This window comes from Photinus pyralis, unplaced genomic scaffold (assembly GCF_008802855.1).
Source record: "Photinus pyralis isolate 1611_PpyrPB1 unplaced genomic scaffold, Ppyr1.3 Ppyr1.4_LG5, whole genome shotgun sequence".
NCBI classification, from domain to species: Eukaryota; Metazoa; Arthropoda; class Insecta; order Coleoptera; family Lampyridae; genus Photinus; species Photinus pyralis.
In genome coordinates, this window is record NW_022170596.1 from 38,191,722 (window position 1) to 38,208,071 (window position 16,350).

Genomic DNA, 16,350 nt, shown 5'->3' on the forward strand with positions numbered 1-16,350 from the left:
ACATGTAAAAGGGCAGATTGAAATTCCGTTGCAAACACCTCGAAAATAATTAATAAAGTTCCGTAAAATTGTACCAAAGTCTTACACACACGAACGAGCCGAGACGGAAACGTCCGAGCTTTGGCTACTACAAACCCACGGTAGACTGTTGCCGCACAGCTGGATCTCCTCCACTCGGCCAGTCTCGTCGTTTCGTGGAACCCCCATCCCGCCACCGCCCGCGCTGGCCCAACTTTGGTACAATTTTACGGAACTTTATTAATTATTTTCGAGGTGTTTGCAACGGAATTTCAATCTGCCCTTTTACATGTGTTGTAGGGCGACATTGTACTTTATGAAAACAAAATTGGGAGACGTAAAACTATGACTTGAAAATATTTATTAAAAAAATCATTATTATTAATTCTGCCACCATGTTAACAACAACCTACGTGTTTGCCTGTTTAAAGCAACAATTTAATAGAACAGTCGAGCAAATCTGAGTTGGAACAGACCATATAACGATGACTTGAAAAATCGCGATTTTCACCTGAGCCAGGTGCTTGAACACAACGGCTTTGGGCTGGCAGACTCACGGGTTACTTGAGACGAACCCCATACCTATCGCTCAGCGAATTTTGAGCCATATAAGAGACGCTTAGTGAAATATGTCGCCAGCTTGTATACGAAAATTTTCAGGTGACTCCTCTATTTCGTAATTTTCAGTCGATTCATGATGGTGATTATTAAAATTATCGTCTAACAAATTTTCTTCAAAATAATAAGTTTGATCGGGTTCAGGGGGAGTGCAGTTTTCCTCTACATTGAAAAGTTCTTCAGATGTAAAATTCTTAGAAGTGTTGGTTTCGGTTGGGACGGTTTACCGAATACCTGTGAATTAGGGTAGAGGTGCCAGATGTGGCCACTTTAAGGCAAGAGCTAACTTTAATATTTTTTACGCGTTTGTCAAGTAAAATTGAATACACAACAACTATTTCATATACTTGTTTCATGTTTTCCAAATTGAATTACATAGGATAGAGATAGATAGCACGCTATAGTTTATTACACAAATTAAAAAAAGCGTAAACTTTCAACATCTACCAGTTATGGCCACGAAATCACCAGTTTTGGCCCCATACCTACTTATAGCACTATTTGTTTTGTTTGGCCAGTACCTATAGGTAATTACCTGGTTAGGAAGTGGAAAAACGAAATTTTTGTAAAGTGTATTATATATTATGCATAAACCAACTTATACGTACTTTCTCTTTTAACATAACATTAACATAAAAACTAAAAAAGGAACTTATGTGTAGTACTTTATAATTTCTGGCACAGAATAAATACGATTATTTTTTTTATTGCTGCATTAATAACTTCTTTAACTGCATCAATATCATAAAGTAATAAGTCATCCTTCTCTGGCCATTCCCAGCCCACTCCGCTCGGAGACATTGCAGAAACAAGGTATTGGTCTTTTTCCCTTCTTACTACCTTTCCTGGATAAAAATATTCATTGTATTCGACTATTACAAACGTACCCTGATCTAGGTTTTTAATATCTGCTTTTTGGATTGTCCTATTTTCTTTTTCCTTTTCTATCATTTTTTTTGTGGCATTTGTCTTGTCTTGTGTACCTTTTCCTCCCTCTTCCTTTTCCGTGCTTCTTTCTGTTCCTCTTTTTCTAATTTTTCCTTCTCCTTTTTTTCTTCACGCTCAAGCCATTTATCTGAAGTTAATACACTTATCATTGGCTCTTTGGTTTTAAACTTACCACTATTTGTAGGGGTGTTTGGCAGAATGAGTATATCACTAAGGATGTTTATTTTCTTGTTTTGAGCATCTTCGCTTGTAGTGTTACTTGATACTTTTTTTCCTCAGTTGTTTCATCGTTCTTCTTCTGCTTCTCATTATCGATTAAATTTAAGCTTGAATCTAAATGGCACCTGTCAGGTTTGTGATGAGAGTCATTTTCTATTTTTGTCGACTCTTGTTCATTAATCCTTTCACTTGAACCTTCCTTCCTATACTTGCTTTTTAACGCCATGGTATTTTCTTCTAATATATGTACTTCGACATGGACACTGCTTTGTTTCTCTGTTTCATTGGTTTTTTCCTCTAATTCCCTCTTTTCGTTCTTACTTAAGCCTTTGAATATAAAATTAGGAAGAAGTCTAGCCTAATGGGAACTTGTGGTTCCGTGATAATCGGGGGAGAGGTAAGGTGTACCTCTCCCACTTTTATAATAATATAAATCGGTTTTAGAGCGAATTTATGCTCCGAATTGCGTTTGCACTGAAGATTTCAATACTGTAATCTTTTGTTGGTACGTATAATAGTCGCGCGCACTTTAAATGAAAACGCTGCCGATACCAATTGGGATACAAAAAATTTTATAGAACAAAAATTAGAGACAATTAAATGTACTACAAAAAAGTCCGCGACGGCATATATCTATCTTTAATCGTTTAGCCATATCAACCATTTAAAGTTGCGCATCTTGATTGCGTTGGCATTCATAGTATCTTTGATTGCTTATCATATATTAAGGGTTGAAGATACATATATGCCATCGCGGACTTTTTTGTAGGAAATTAAATTCTCTACAATTTATCTTTTATAACTTTTTTTGTATCTCTTTTTGTTTTCTCAGCGTTTGTAATAGTATATTAAAGTACAAGTGTCATTTGACGAAGATTGTCGCACGAGGTAGTTTGCCGCATAAGCCGCGTAGCGGCGAATGCGGCAAAAGCCGAGTGCGACAAGTAGACAAATGACACGTGTGCTTTATACTATTTTTTCTATTTCGACTTTATTTTAAATAATAAATTATACAAATTATAAATATTGCCTTTAGGCGTTGTTAGGTAATTTTAAACTATCATTCAGTGTATGTTGGTAATAGACACAATTCATTTATTTTCACGTTGGCTAACCCGATTCCTGTATTTTCAAACTTCAAACTTTTAATTAGGTATTTGGTCATAATTCCATTTTGCGGCAGTTACGATGAATACGGATGACAAACACGTCTCTTGTACCCCATCGGAGATCCAAGAGATTGCCAATGAAGCGACGTTAAATTTACTGCCTGTAAAATCGAAAGTAAAGTACGAGGAGTACAAAATTTTTGAAAACTGGCTCACCGAGAAGGGGAGTTCAAAAAGTAAGCAAGAATGTACTGCTGGCATATTTTACTACGCTAAGTAAAAATAAAAAAAAGTTCTACCCTTTGGAGTATATATTCAAAATTAATCGGAATTAATACAATCGGTCAAGTTCCTCGTACGTTATTTACACTTTACAGGTTATGTTTAGTTTTGATTTGACGGATACCGTTGACAGCAAAAAAGCAAGGGGTACCAATCCAACAAAATAAAAAAAATAATGCGTTTCTATTTCTTTCGGCATCATTTCTGTCTAGAAACGCACGCAAACTGGGCCAATCAAGTACGGTTTCGGTATTGTTTCCACATCGAAATAGAAAAAAAAATGTACGCACATCGTAATTTTGAACTTTTAATAAACTTTTTAGTTAAAAAAGAATCTGGCGTAGGTACGACTCGAACCCTTGACCTACATGTTGCTATAATTTCAGGTGCTTTTGGGGGTTCCGGTTGGGATGATCGAAGCGTTGGGAAAATTGAAACTGTCGTTATTTTTTTGACATTCTGCTCAAAGCGCAAGGGAAATATGCGAAAATGGGAAATGAAAAAAATGATGTTCTTATTTTTATTTTTATTATTAGTGCAATTCACATATTATCGAGCTCCTTGCGAGTTTAATAAGCAAGGCCCTTTTGACATCTCCGTGAGTTATGAACTGAATTGCATGAAATTCAATATGGGCATAGCTTTAGCAATGCATAAGCAATGGCAAAAGTTGAGCCTAATCGATTCAAAATGCATAGTGCTCTTTTGGTATCTCGGCCATATATGAACCGAATTGCAAACTTTTTTTAATTTATAAATGTATTTAAATGACATTTGATACATATGCACTTGGAATAAAAGCAAATGTAACGCCATTTTCAAAATTTGGTTTTGCACATGCGCAGTGCCAACTTATTTATTTATTTATTTATTTATGAACATAACAGGTTACCCCAATAACAATGTTCATGTATTGTTAATAAAAAAACTATTCGAAAACATAAAGAATATAAAAAATATATGTTAAGTTAAGAAAAATAAAAAAAACAAAAGAAAAAAATGCTGTGAAAAATTTTTTACAGTCCTTGGATATTGTCACACGATCTTTCAAACTGTCTTAGGGACATATAAAAAATATCTATGGTGTTCTACCATAAACGCACACTATTATAGAACGCATTTTTGAAATTTTATACATATGCACTTGGAATAAAAGCAAATCTAACACCAGGTTCAATTTGGTTTTGCACATACTATAGCCATACCTAAGAGCTCTTTACTATATTTTTTACAGTTATTTTTAGCCATACTAATAATACACGATCAGAAGGGCGCGAAGCAAAGCCCTATAATTCATCAAAAGTACGGTTTGGGCTGGATGTCATTTCACTCAACAAAACCAAATGTACTCTATGTAAAAAAATCCCCTGAATCTGAAAATCATAATCCCCTGGCCGGAAACTCTCGAAATATATTGTTATACAGAAAAAATGAAGAAAAAAATGGGAAAATGTTTTTTTTTCGCATTTGACTGCAATTATCTCGTTAACTATCGCCTCGAGTGAAAAAATGAAGAGAAGTGATATTTTTTATGAACTTTTCCATTTTTTTTCCGGTGAGGTATTCAAGTGAATTTGTTTAGAATCGAATTGTCTGTGTAGACCATACATTTAGTATGGAACGTTCATTCTTAATTGTTATTGTTTTTTATGGAGAAATATAAAAAAACGCATTTCCGAAAATTAACAATCTGTTATTACTGAGTAAAATTCATCCAATCTTTTTGAAAATCCGTATTTGGTCCCTTCTTTTGATAACAAAACAATACGACAAACCCGATCACCGTAGGTATCATAGCCATTGATTAAATAAACAAACAAATTGGATAACTCTCATAGCGTTCTAAATTTTTGTACAGATGGTGGAACCCCAAAGCAACCTTTTCCAAAAGTTGTCTCGATGATTTCTGCAAATTGACGGACGGATTTCGACGTATTTTTTTTAATTTAGGTACATTTTCCGTTATCAAGCTACGGATAATATAAAAGATAAGATGAATTTTGCTTAGTAACAGATTGTTAATTTTCGGGATTACTTTTTTTTATATCTTTCCATAAAAAAACAATAACTTTTGAAAATGAATGTTCCATACCAACTGTATCTTATAGAAAATTCGATTCTAATCAAGTTCATTTCTCTTCATTTTCTCTCAGAGCAATAGATAACCAGATAATTGAAGTCAAATGCAAAAAAGACGAAATTTTCCCCTTTTCTCTTCGTTTTTTTACGTTTTACATCAACTATACAGGGTCCTATAACACTGCGTCGGTCTTTCCTAGTTCATAAATGGTAAAAAAATAGCAAAAAATCATTTGTGCAAATGTCAACTATAGAATGTTATGCATATACAGAAATTATTTTTGAATGTACAGAGTGTCTCATTTTTACGGTGTCAATACACAGCTGATTTTTTTAAATGGAACAGCATGTTTATTTTTAGCTAATTCGATGTCATTTTTTAACCTCTGCAGGCCAAATTATTAATTTTTTTTCGAATAATTCTCTATTAACCAGCCCCACTTTGATAAATCGTAGCGACCTTGATTTTAAAATTAAGAAATAGAAATCAATAATTTTAATCTCAATAAAAAATTGTAAAATTTCTAGATTTCAGTGCTATAACTATTTTTATTCAAATGGAACTACCACTATTTTGTTTCTCTATTCGATGGTCTGTTGTGCGCTCTTCAATTCTTAGAAGGGATATCCTGTGCCTGAACCCCGTAGTTTTTAAGTTATTCAATATTTTTCACTAAACAGTTACACATTAATGAATTACATGTTTATAAACAGGAGTAAACCGTGATAATAAAAAACCAAAGAATGCCAAATAGTAAACAATAAGTGCCATAAATTAATTGTTTGCTGCAAGTGTAGGTACTCATTATTTCCTAGTAAAATAAGATTTTTTAAAAAGACTAGTTCGAAATTCGCCTTTTTAATTAATCTTATTTTGCTACGAAATAGGGAGCACATTAATTGCAGCAGATAATTTACTTGTGACACTTGCTTACTGGAATTCTTTTGGTTTCTATTATCACTGCTTACTCGATCCTGTTTATAAACATGTAATTCATTATTGTTTTGTGAAAAATATTGAATAACCTAAAAACTAGGGGGTTTAGGCACAGGACACTTCTTATAAAACTTAAATAGCACACAAAACCCTATCACGTACAATAAAATTGCATACAACCTTTGAATTTTAGATTCAGTCACAAAACGAAACATTTACTTTAAAACGCTGTGAAAACGAAACTTCGTACAGAAAAACTCATAAAACATAAATTGTAGAGAATTTAATTTCCTACAAAAAAGTCCGCGACAGCATATATGTATCTTTAACCATTAATATATGATAAGCGTTCAAAGATATTATTGAAACCAACGAGGACACTAGATACAACTTTAAATGGTTGGTAAGGCTAAACGATTAAAGATAGATATATGCCGTCGCGGACTTTTTTATAGTAAATTTAATTGTCTACAATTTTTGTTCTATGAAATTTTCTGTGTATCAATTGGTATTTGCAGCGTTTTCAATTATGTACGCGCGCCTATTATCAACATAAGAGTACGGTAACAAATCAACGAGTGCAAGTGGGAGCGTTCAGGCTATCTTTGTCCTACACATAAAACGCTCTGTAAGAATGAAGAGTAGTGACTGCCTTCGGAAAGCGCGCATATAAATCCAAAGGTACTTTTCACGTTCATTTCGTGGCTCCATCTATCGCTCAAGGTACTTTTAGAGACCCACGCGAAAGTACAGGCTTAGACTTCTTCCTAATTTTATATTCAAAGCTTAAGCTTAATTCTTCAAGGTGTTTTTCTTCAAATATATTGGCAAATCCGGTTGCTATACTCTCGTCGTTGAGTGTGTTTATTGCAGTCTCTTGCTCATTCATAAATTCCAAGTATTCAGGGAAGTCGAACTCAAGCACATTGCCAGTTGAATCTTGTTCGTACAATTCGATTGTTGACGTAGTACTAGACGTCGCAACTTATGTTTCGATCTCTGTTTGAATACTTGACCAAATATTAAATAGAAATAAAGCACGATCATCCGTTGGTACATCGTTTCTTCCTCTGCATTCTTTGAAATTACGTAAAAGATTGGAATCAAACTCCAAGTAAGTTAGGTGTTCTTTTATTGTAGCCGTTTTAGGCAAATCACATATTTCTTCAGGTGGATTTATATTTTGTATTGTACATTTGCTGTAGTCAACGCTATCCGCACTAAATGGATAAAGTCCACATGTTCTGAAGCCATTCCGGATGGTGGTAGTGAAGGAATTTTCAGTTAAAATTTTGTTTAATAACCTGGGCACGTCTTTCTTCTTCTACTTTCCTGTCCGTCATTGTTGATCCTCCACATAGTAACTTCTTTCTTCCATTTGATGAGAATATGTGTAGTGTTAGGGTATAGGCAAACGATTATAATTTTGTTTTCGCGGCAGTAGCGGCTTAAGTCCAGACTAAGATGTGACGTATGGCCGTCCAAAAACACAACAACGGGAAATTTAACCTTTATCTTAATAAGATATGGATGAAAGACGTTTTGAAAGTACTGCAAAAATGTCTCGGCTGTCATCCATCCATTCTTTGATTTGCCTATACCCCATCCCTTCGGTGCAGACTTTATGTAAACTGATGGACTTAAAAAGAATGCAGTTTCGTCCATGTTCCACACTCTGGCGCTGGATCCTTCAATACATCTGCATCATTCCCCAGCAAATCCAAGGTATCAGCAAACCATTTTCTTATTTTCGCTTCTGTTATCAGTGACCTTGCCTTATTTAAATATTCAGATTGCTTATACGACAGTTCAGGATGTCTGTTCATGAAACTTGTAAACCATTTTCGACCCGGAATTCCATCTTTAAATGGCGTTTTCTCCCCTTTTTCGCTAACAATTCTCTTAATTGAAAATAAAAGACCTTCTTTGTTAATTGGAAATCCCATTTGCGCACTTTGCTTCAACCACGTGACGACTTCGTCCTCGATTTGATTTCCTAGAACGCAATCGGGACCTCTTCTAGCTATTGTTTCCGGTGAATCTCCAGCAATTTTATGACGTAATGTGGTCCGTGGAATATTATAAGATTTGCTTGCTGTTAAGACAGGCGTACCATTTCGAATTGCATCTAAGGCCTTTTTAAGGTTTTCTTCATCATAGGTTCGTTTAGAGTTAGACATAAGTATAAGTATAAGTACCTATAGTCTATTCACGATTCCAATTAAATTACGCAGGATAAACCATTGATTTATTATTAATTGATTATTTCCTTCGTCTATTAAATGTCAATTATCAACCAATCACACTTTTGATTCCTGTTTGACGAAACCAATCCCTCCATTACCGACTATTTTGCATGGTGCACGATAGCCGACTATCAGCATGACAGCTTGTGCATCTGACAGCACTTAACTTATTAACTCTCGGGCTTTCATCAGATTATTAACGCCAAAATTAATATGTCTCGTTAAATTATTATAAAATATACAATCGAAATTTAGATGCAATCAAAATAGTTGACTATTTATCAAGGTCTTGTTATATTACCCTTGATTATTACTTATCTCATGTCGCAAGTCTATGGAATAATCTCTGCGAATAAAATCTGAGTAACAGCGCGAAATACGCTACCAATGTGTTTTTGTAAAACGCCTACACCACAATGGTTTTCCCTTAAAAATAAGGATACCTCTTACAGGTATGTATCTAGATAGGTACATATTCTGATCAAAAAGAGACTGGTCAAAACTAGAATTGTATTATACCACTTTTGGCCATTCCTATGGCCATAACTGTATTTTCGCCAGTTAAGTGTACTAGTTTTGGCCACCTAATATTTAAAAAAATCCGTTAAATAACCTCCAATTTTTGATAATAAACATGATTATTGATTAGATGAGAATACATTTTAATTATCGTTATGTACATACCGGTAAGATGTATGACGTAAAATTACTAACACTTACCGAGTTCGCTTAACGATTGTCTTAATAAAGAAGCACAACTGTACACTGATAAACTTTGATGGGTTTCTATATTATGCTCTTACGCGCCATCTGTGGTGAAGATTGTGAACTAAATATCAAAAACTACAAGAAGTCTACTTGACACGTTATTTTTCCCGTACCGAAGCTGATAATGTTAATATCGGTAAAAAACTAAGCTAAATGGCCAGAATTGGTGCATTGGCCACAACTGGCACCTCTACCCTAGTTGGAAATTTTGTAGAAACTGGTCTACTTTGAATGTTGATTGGTCCACGGGGAAAAACGTTTGTTTTGGGTTGATTGTTATTTAGAGGATTGGGGTTAAGATATCTAGGTGTATAAAAAGGAGTAAAGTTGGAAAAATTGGAGGAATTATTTTGAAATTGTTGGTGGTTTTTGAATTGTTGGGGTTTTTGTTGGTTTGTTGATTTGTAATGTTGTTTGTTTGGTGATTTGTTTCTCATAAAATTCATGAACCGAGTTTGTTTTTGATGATTGTCATGATCTTTAAGTTTAATTATGCATTCTTCCAAAGAAGAAACATTTTGATACATAATGAACGATCGGTGAGGTTCCAGTAAACCTGCTGTATAGGTATCTAATGCTTTTTTATTGAATGTGGTGGTCTTATATTTTTTTAATTCAGAATTACTTTCATTAATTCCAATGTGCTCTAATAGGTGTTGCAGTTTGATTCTTATACGTTCAAAATAATCCTGATATGATTCATTTGAGTACTGATAACAGGTTATTAAATCGTTTTCTAATAAAGTTTCATTACGACTATCGCCAAAGCGATTAACTAATGTTGACTTAACTTGTGCCCATGTAATGCAATTAGAGATAATAAATGCGTCCCTAGCAGCACCTACTAATCTTGAGCAAACAATTTCAAATAAAAGTTTATTAATTGTGGAATTTTCTTGGCCTGGTTCCGCGTTTTTGTATAGATTAAAAAATTTCTCTGCTTGTTGTAGGTAGTATGATAGATTTTTACTACCTCCTTCATATTGAGGAACAATTTCTTTGGCAATATTTAGTTCTGTATAATTCATTTTGTTAGGCTTATTGCAATTTTGTTTAAGAGGGGATCGAGATCTATCTCGAGTCATTCAAAAAATCAATGCACGTATAAAAATAGGAAAATGAAAAAAATAGGAAACTTACAGTACTAATAGTAGGAGAGCTAGTGAACCCTCCGACTAACGGTCTTCCTGTAAGGCTAGAAATTTGTGGAGTGATGAGTTATAGTACACGAAGGCCAACAACAATGACCTGGCAGGCATCAGCCCTGCACGCCATCAGCCCTTTTATTTTTTAAATGTAAAATAAATAAGACAAAAAAACTTACTTCTGTAAGCTTCAAATTTTATATTATTTAGTTTATTTATTGATAATTATGGAAAAAAATTGACAGGCGATTTAAGAAAGCAAAAGTATCTACCAGGTAAATCGAAAGGTGCATAATTTAGGGGATAAAATAAACTTTCTCCTGTAAAGTTGAAATTTAAGTAAGTATTTGAGTAAGCCATAGAAAAGAAATGTGTATACTGACAGGCGGTTTTGAACAGCATAAGACCTTGACAGGCGAGGGGAAAGATGCTAAGAGCGTGCGAGCAAGAGGCGTACACGTGAATGCATATAGTGCGAGTGAGACCGTTTGTCTAATGAGAAGGGTCGTTTTCTTTACCTACTTTTCTATACCTGCTTTCGGTCAAAAATTTTTAAGTCAGTTGTGGCGTGGCAACAATTTTATGTGTGCAGACGCATTACCTATATTGCAGTGCTACGAATTACTACGCTTTATATTTTTAGTTAATTTGGGAGTTTGAGATTCCAGTTATATATTATTATTTATTGTGTAGTTATTTTTATATTAACAATTCAGTTAATAGTGTGCAGGATGGAATCTAAACACGTGGTTTGTGTAATTTGTAACCAAGAAAGTGGTGAAAAAACTGTACAGTTCACATCAACTACATTAGAGAAAAGCAAATCAATATTAAAAATAAGAAAAGACAATAATTTAAAATTCAATTCTTTGCCAGAGGAAGTTAATGCAGATACTGGTTACCATGTTAAATGTTACAAAAACTTTCTTGCCGTGATGAAAAAATATCGCACGAGTGAATTACCATCTTCTTCAAATTTGCCAGCATCAGCAACAATATATATATTTTAATATTATTTTTCAATAATTAATTCATTACTATTATTAACAAGCAGTAACGGGTGGAAGTTATTTATATGAGTGAAATTTTATTTTATTTCTTAAAAATGAATATTTTCATAATTTTTTTTTCAGAAACGGCGAAAAACATTGATACAATTGCAATCGCCCCTCCAATAGTTACTGAAGAAAGCGGAGAATCAACATCTGGTGAAGTATCCGTTACTAAAAGTAACGATGATGATAAATCATGTGTTTTTTGTGATAGTAAATATAAACGAGTAAAAGGGAGATTTCAACCTCTTCACTCTTCAGAAAAAGAAGGTTTAATGCAAATTCTGAAGAAATTTGGCGAAGATAATGAATATTATGAAAAACTTTCTAAAGTCTCTACCCCATTGATTTTGTATCATAATAGTTGCCGAACGGTTGCCATTTATACATTGCAAGAAAAAGTGAAGACAAAATCACCACAAAACAAGACTTTAAAAGATTTTCACAAACTGGCGTTTCATGAAATAAAAAATTTCATCAATGAAGAAGTAATAAAAAATAAAAAATCATTTTCATTTACCTATTTATGTAAATATTACTCCGAGTTATTACAGACAATACTGAAAGAAAATGATGAAACTGTAGATTCGATTTTAGTGTCCAGCATTTTGGAACTAAATTGATGCAGACTTGAAATTGTTAAAATCGACAGAAAAAAGTATGTGAAATCAAAAAATTCTGTTTTTGATACACAACTATTGAAACTATCAGAAAATGTGGAGATATTACAAAAAGCAGCATCAATTTTACGCAGAAATATTTTAGACATAAAGAAAAAACCATTACCAAAAGACATAACAACTGCTGACTTATTAAATGGTGAATGTGAAATACCTCAAAATTTACTCGATTTTTATGGTTTTCCCTTGGGTGGGCATAAACGTCGTCGTCGAATTAGTGACAGTTTTAAGAGGAAAATAAATTCTATGGCAGAAGATCTGATTTATAATGTCACTAATGGGTTTATTAAAACCAAAAAGCACATCACTCTGGGCATGACATTGAAAAGTTTAACGAGCAGCAGAAAAATAGTGGAGATTATTAATAAATTTGGTCATTGTTGCAGTTATCACGTCATCGAAGAAATTAGAAACCGCAGCAACAACAACGATGGTGAATCGATCAGAAGTTTGTCCGAACGAAATTTGTAAAGGACGAGATTTATTCACAGGAATAGCATTTGATAACTTCGATAGATATGTTGATACTGCTACTGGTAAAGATACCTTACACGATACCGTAGGGATCATTTTCCAAACGTTTTGGAAAATGAGGAAGCAACAGAGGGAACTTCTGATCAACTTCAAATTCGTTCGGAAGATGGTGAATCCACAGACGAGCTGGCTGCTTCAAGTGTTCATTATCATGCAAGTTATAAAAGAAAGAGAAGTTTAGAAGCCATAATCCCAGAGCTAGTACCATATTCAAAAAAACCAAGAATGAATGATGAATTATTGTCTCTATCCGACGATTTAAGGAATGAACCAGTACCAGCTTCGCTCAAAATAATTTATCAGCAAAATTTTTTGTGGATGCTTTGTCATGCTCTGAAAATTCAGGGTTTCATCATAACTTAAACGAAGATTCCCATAATAAAAAAGAAATAATTTGTTATCTAACACCAATTAATGAATCACCGACAAGTGTACCAGTTGTCATAGAAAATATGAAACGAAGTCAAAATATCGCTGCAGAAATTGGACAACCTTGCATAAATGTTACATATGACCTAGCTATTGCAAGAATTGCTATGCAGGTGCAGGCTACAGAAAAACCAACGTATGATAATATTTATTCATCCATTTAGGACCGTTCCATATCATGTTAGCATTATTTAAAGCAATTGGAAAATTTATTGACGACTGTGGAATAATGAATATAGCTGTTGAAAGTGAGATTATCGCAAATGGTTCAGTAGATGGATTTTTGAAAGCAAAACATTTCAATCGATGTAAGCGACTGCATCCCTTAATGGCACTAGGACTAGAAATATTATGTTTTCAATCTTTTCTTGAAAAAGAAAATATAGTTCTGGATGAAAATGTTCACAATAACCTCTCTACATTCATCGATGGTAATGAATCGTTTGTAAATATAATAGAAAATGAAGCAATATCAACATTGATGACTCGATACCAACTTTTCAAAGAAGAATGTAGAAAAGGAACTTTGGGGAAAACTCCTCAATTTTATGTTACTTATATGGATCTTGTTCATTACTATCAGTTACTGAGTCAAAGCATAAGGACTGGAAACTTTTCTTTGTACAAATATATTTTGTCAAAAATAGCAAGTGTATTTTTTGTTACAAATCAACCCAATTATTCGCGATGGTTAGTAAAATATCACGATACCATGTTGAAAGTGGGACTTACACCCGTCAATTGAAAAATTCATGAAAGAAGGATACCTCGGAATCAAACGAACTGATAAATCTTTCTCTAGACAGCCAGTACATTTAGTCCTTGAACAAACCATTAATGCGGACGCAGGCAGAAGATTAACCGGTGTGATTCAGTTTACAAATTCAATTTCTGCTCGTCAGAGATGGGCTAGAAGTCACAGTATAAGAACAACAATTATATCCCACACAATGGACATTACAGGTTTACGAAGGAAAAATGATGTATCAGCGGGCCTAGAAGAATATGCAATAAAAAGAGATTCTGCACAATTGTGGAAGTTCATAAATACTTTCGAAAGATTTTCGAATCCATTTAATTTGAATCTAGACAAAGAATGTTTGTATAATATTGGCAATGGCACAGTAGCTTCGATCGCAGTACAAGATTACTTGTTAAATTTTATAGAATCAGGCGAAAATTTGAAAGAAAAATTTATTACCGAATGTTCACTGAATGGAAAAAGATTTGAAGACGCAATTAAACAGGTGAAAATTATGAATTTTGCCTCTGAAAAAAAGAAGAAGAAAATCAAAGCAGGCGGTAAAGTTCATGAAATCCGCGTCCAACGTGATTTATTTGGCCGTCTGTTAGCACTGTCAATGAAATGTGAGATCGATTTAGAAAAAACATTATCATACCCCATTACAGTTGTTCCAATGTCACTGTGTCATGAAGATGGAACAATACATAAAACTCAAAAATCAGTAATGGTTGATGTTTTGAAGGCAAATGTTAGCAGTGACGAAGTACCAGCACGTTTTGATGTTATTTTCGATGGATTCTTTTTGCTGCATACATTTAAAAATATTCCCAAAACGTTCGGTGGTATTTCAAAAAAAATTATGTCGATATTAACAGCTACACATGCTTCACGAGTTGATATTATTTTCGACCAATACTTTTCGCCGTCCATTAAAGATTATGAACGAGCCCAACGCCATGAAGTGCGGAATAAAAATTATTTAATTACTGGTCCAGAACAAGTTAGACCTGTTGATTTCATTAAAGAACTTCACAACATCCAATTCAAAGAAGCTTTTGTGGATTTTTTAATTACACACTGGAGCTCTAATGAAATGACAGCATTCATCGGGAATACCATAATAAATTTAAATTACACAAAGAATGCCATACTTATAGTGTTCACAACAACTCTGTTATCATCAATGTCAATGATAACTTATCATGCCAACATCATGAGGAAGCTGATACAAAAATAATATACCACATATGCCAAATGGATGAAGATGTATCCGACGTGTTAATAAAAACGTGCGACACAGACATTTTAATATTAATGCTCGGCAACGTGGACCATCTCCGCAATAAAAATTTAAAAATCTACATAGAATATGGCACCAACAATTTCAAAAAATGAATAAATATTTCTGAACTGTATGAAAAATTAGGACCCTCGATATGCCAAAGATTACCAGGATTTCATGCATTAACCGGTTGTGATTTTAACCCATCGTTTTTAGGAAGAGGAAAAAAAATACCTTTTAAAATATTAGAAAAATCTCATCAGTACCAAAAGGCATTTGCAGAGTTAGGAAGTGCAGAAATAGTAGAGAAGAAAGAAGAGATTTTTTCAATACTTGAGAAATTTGTGTGCCAAATGTACGGATCAAAATGTCAAAGATTGAATGACGCACGTTATGAGAAGTTTCTTGCCACTTATGAGACGAAAAACGACAACATATTTATGAAAAAAATTATAAGTTATGATTCATCAAATCTACCTCCGTGCCAACGCGAACTGCAACAACAATTATTAAGAGCTGCATATATTGCAAATATCTGGCGGAATAGTCATTTAAAGGAACCAACATTTCTTACCCCTGAAAATAATGGTTGGAACTTAATCGATGATCACTACGATTTCAATTGGTTTGAGGGAGATACGGTTCCTGCTTCTATATACGACATACTTTTACAAGACTCTACTAATACTGATACTGCCGAAGCCCAGTCAAATGAAACTGAAGATTACATTTCAGGTGACACAATTATTTGATTTAATAAGATTCAATATACAGTCCTACGTAATTGAGCGCAATATTCAATTCTCAATGACATTATTAATTAATTAAAATATTTTTTTTCTTTTTAGAGGAGGAAAACGATATCGAAGAGTCGGATTATGATGAAAGAAGTAGTGGTGAAGAAGTGTGGGATGATGATGATAATTAATGTAAAAAATAATGTAGATTACACAACAATTAATAAAAAATATTGCATCTATAATTTTTAAGTTTATTTAATGTTATCACACTATATGTATTCACGTTACGCCTCTTACTCGCACGCTAATCTTTCCCCTCGCCTGTCAAGGTCTTACGCTGTTCAAAACCGCCTGTCAGTATACACATTTCTTTTCAATGGCTTACTCAAATACATACTTAAATTTCAACTTTACAGGAGAAAGTTTATTTTATCCCCTAAACTATAAACCTTTCGATTTACCTGGTAGATACTTTTGCTTGCTTAAATCGCCTGTCAATTTTTTTCCATAATTATCAAT

General features: G+C 33.7%; 1 protein-coding gene across 1 annotated transcript; it reads left to right on the top strand.

Moving 5' to 3' along the window:
• Window positions 1–14,777: 14,777 nt before the first annotated feature.
• Window positions 14,778–16,044, top strand: LOC116171835. Its single transcript, XM_031488840.1, has 2 exons — window positions 14,778–15,826; window positions 15,940–16,044. The coding sequence occupies exons 1-2, from the start codon at window positions 15,445–15,447 to the stop codon at window positions 16,017–16,019; spliced, it is 462 nt and encodes a 153-aa protein (XP_031344700.1). The 5' UTR covers window positions 14,778–15,444; the 3' UTR covers window positions 16,020–16,044.
• The last annotated feature ends 306 nt before the right edge of the window (window positions 16,045–16,350 follow it).

Excerpts from the sequence above, each read along its gene's own strand:
- LOC116171835 (XM_031488840.1), top strand. The coding sequence starts at position 15,445 with ATGTACGGATCAAAATGTCAAAGATTGAATGACGCACGTTATGAGAAG. Across the intron at positions 15,827-15,939 it reads AACTGAAGATTACATTTCAG|AGGAGGAAAACGATATCGAA; the intron begins GTGACACAATTA and ends TTTTCTTTTTAG.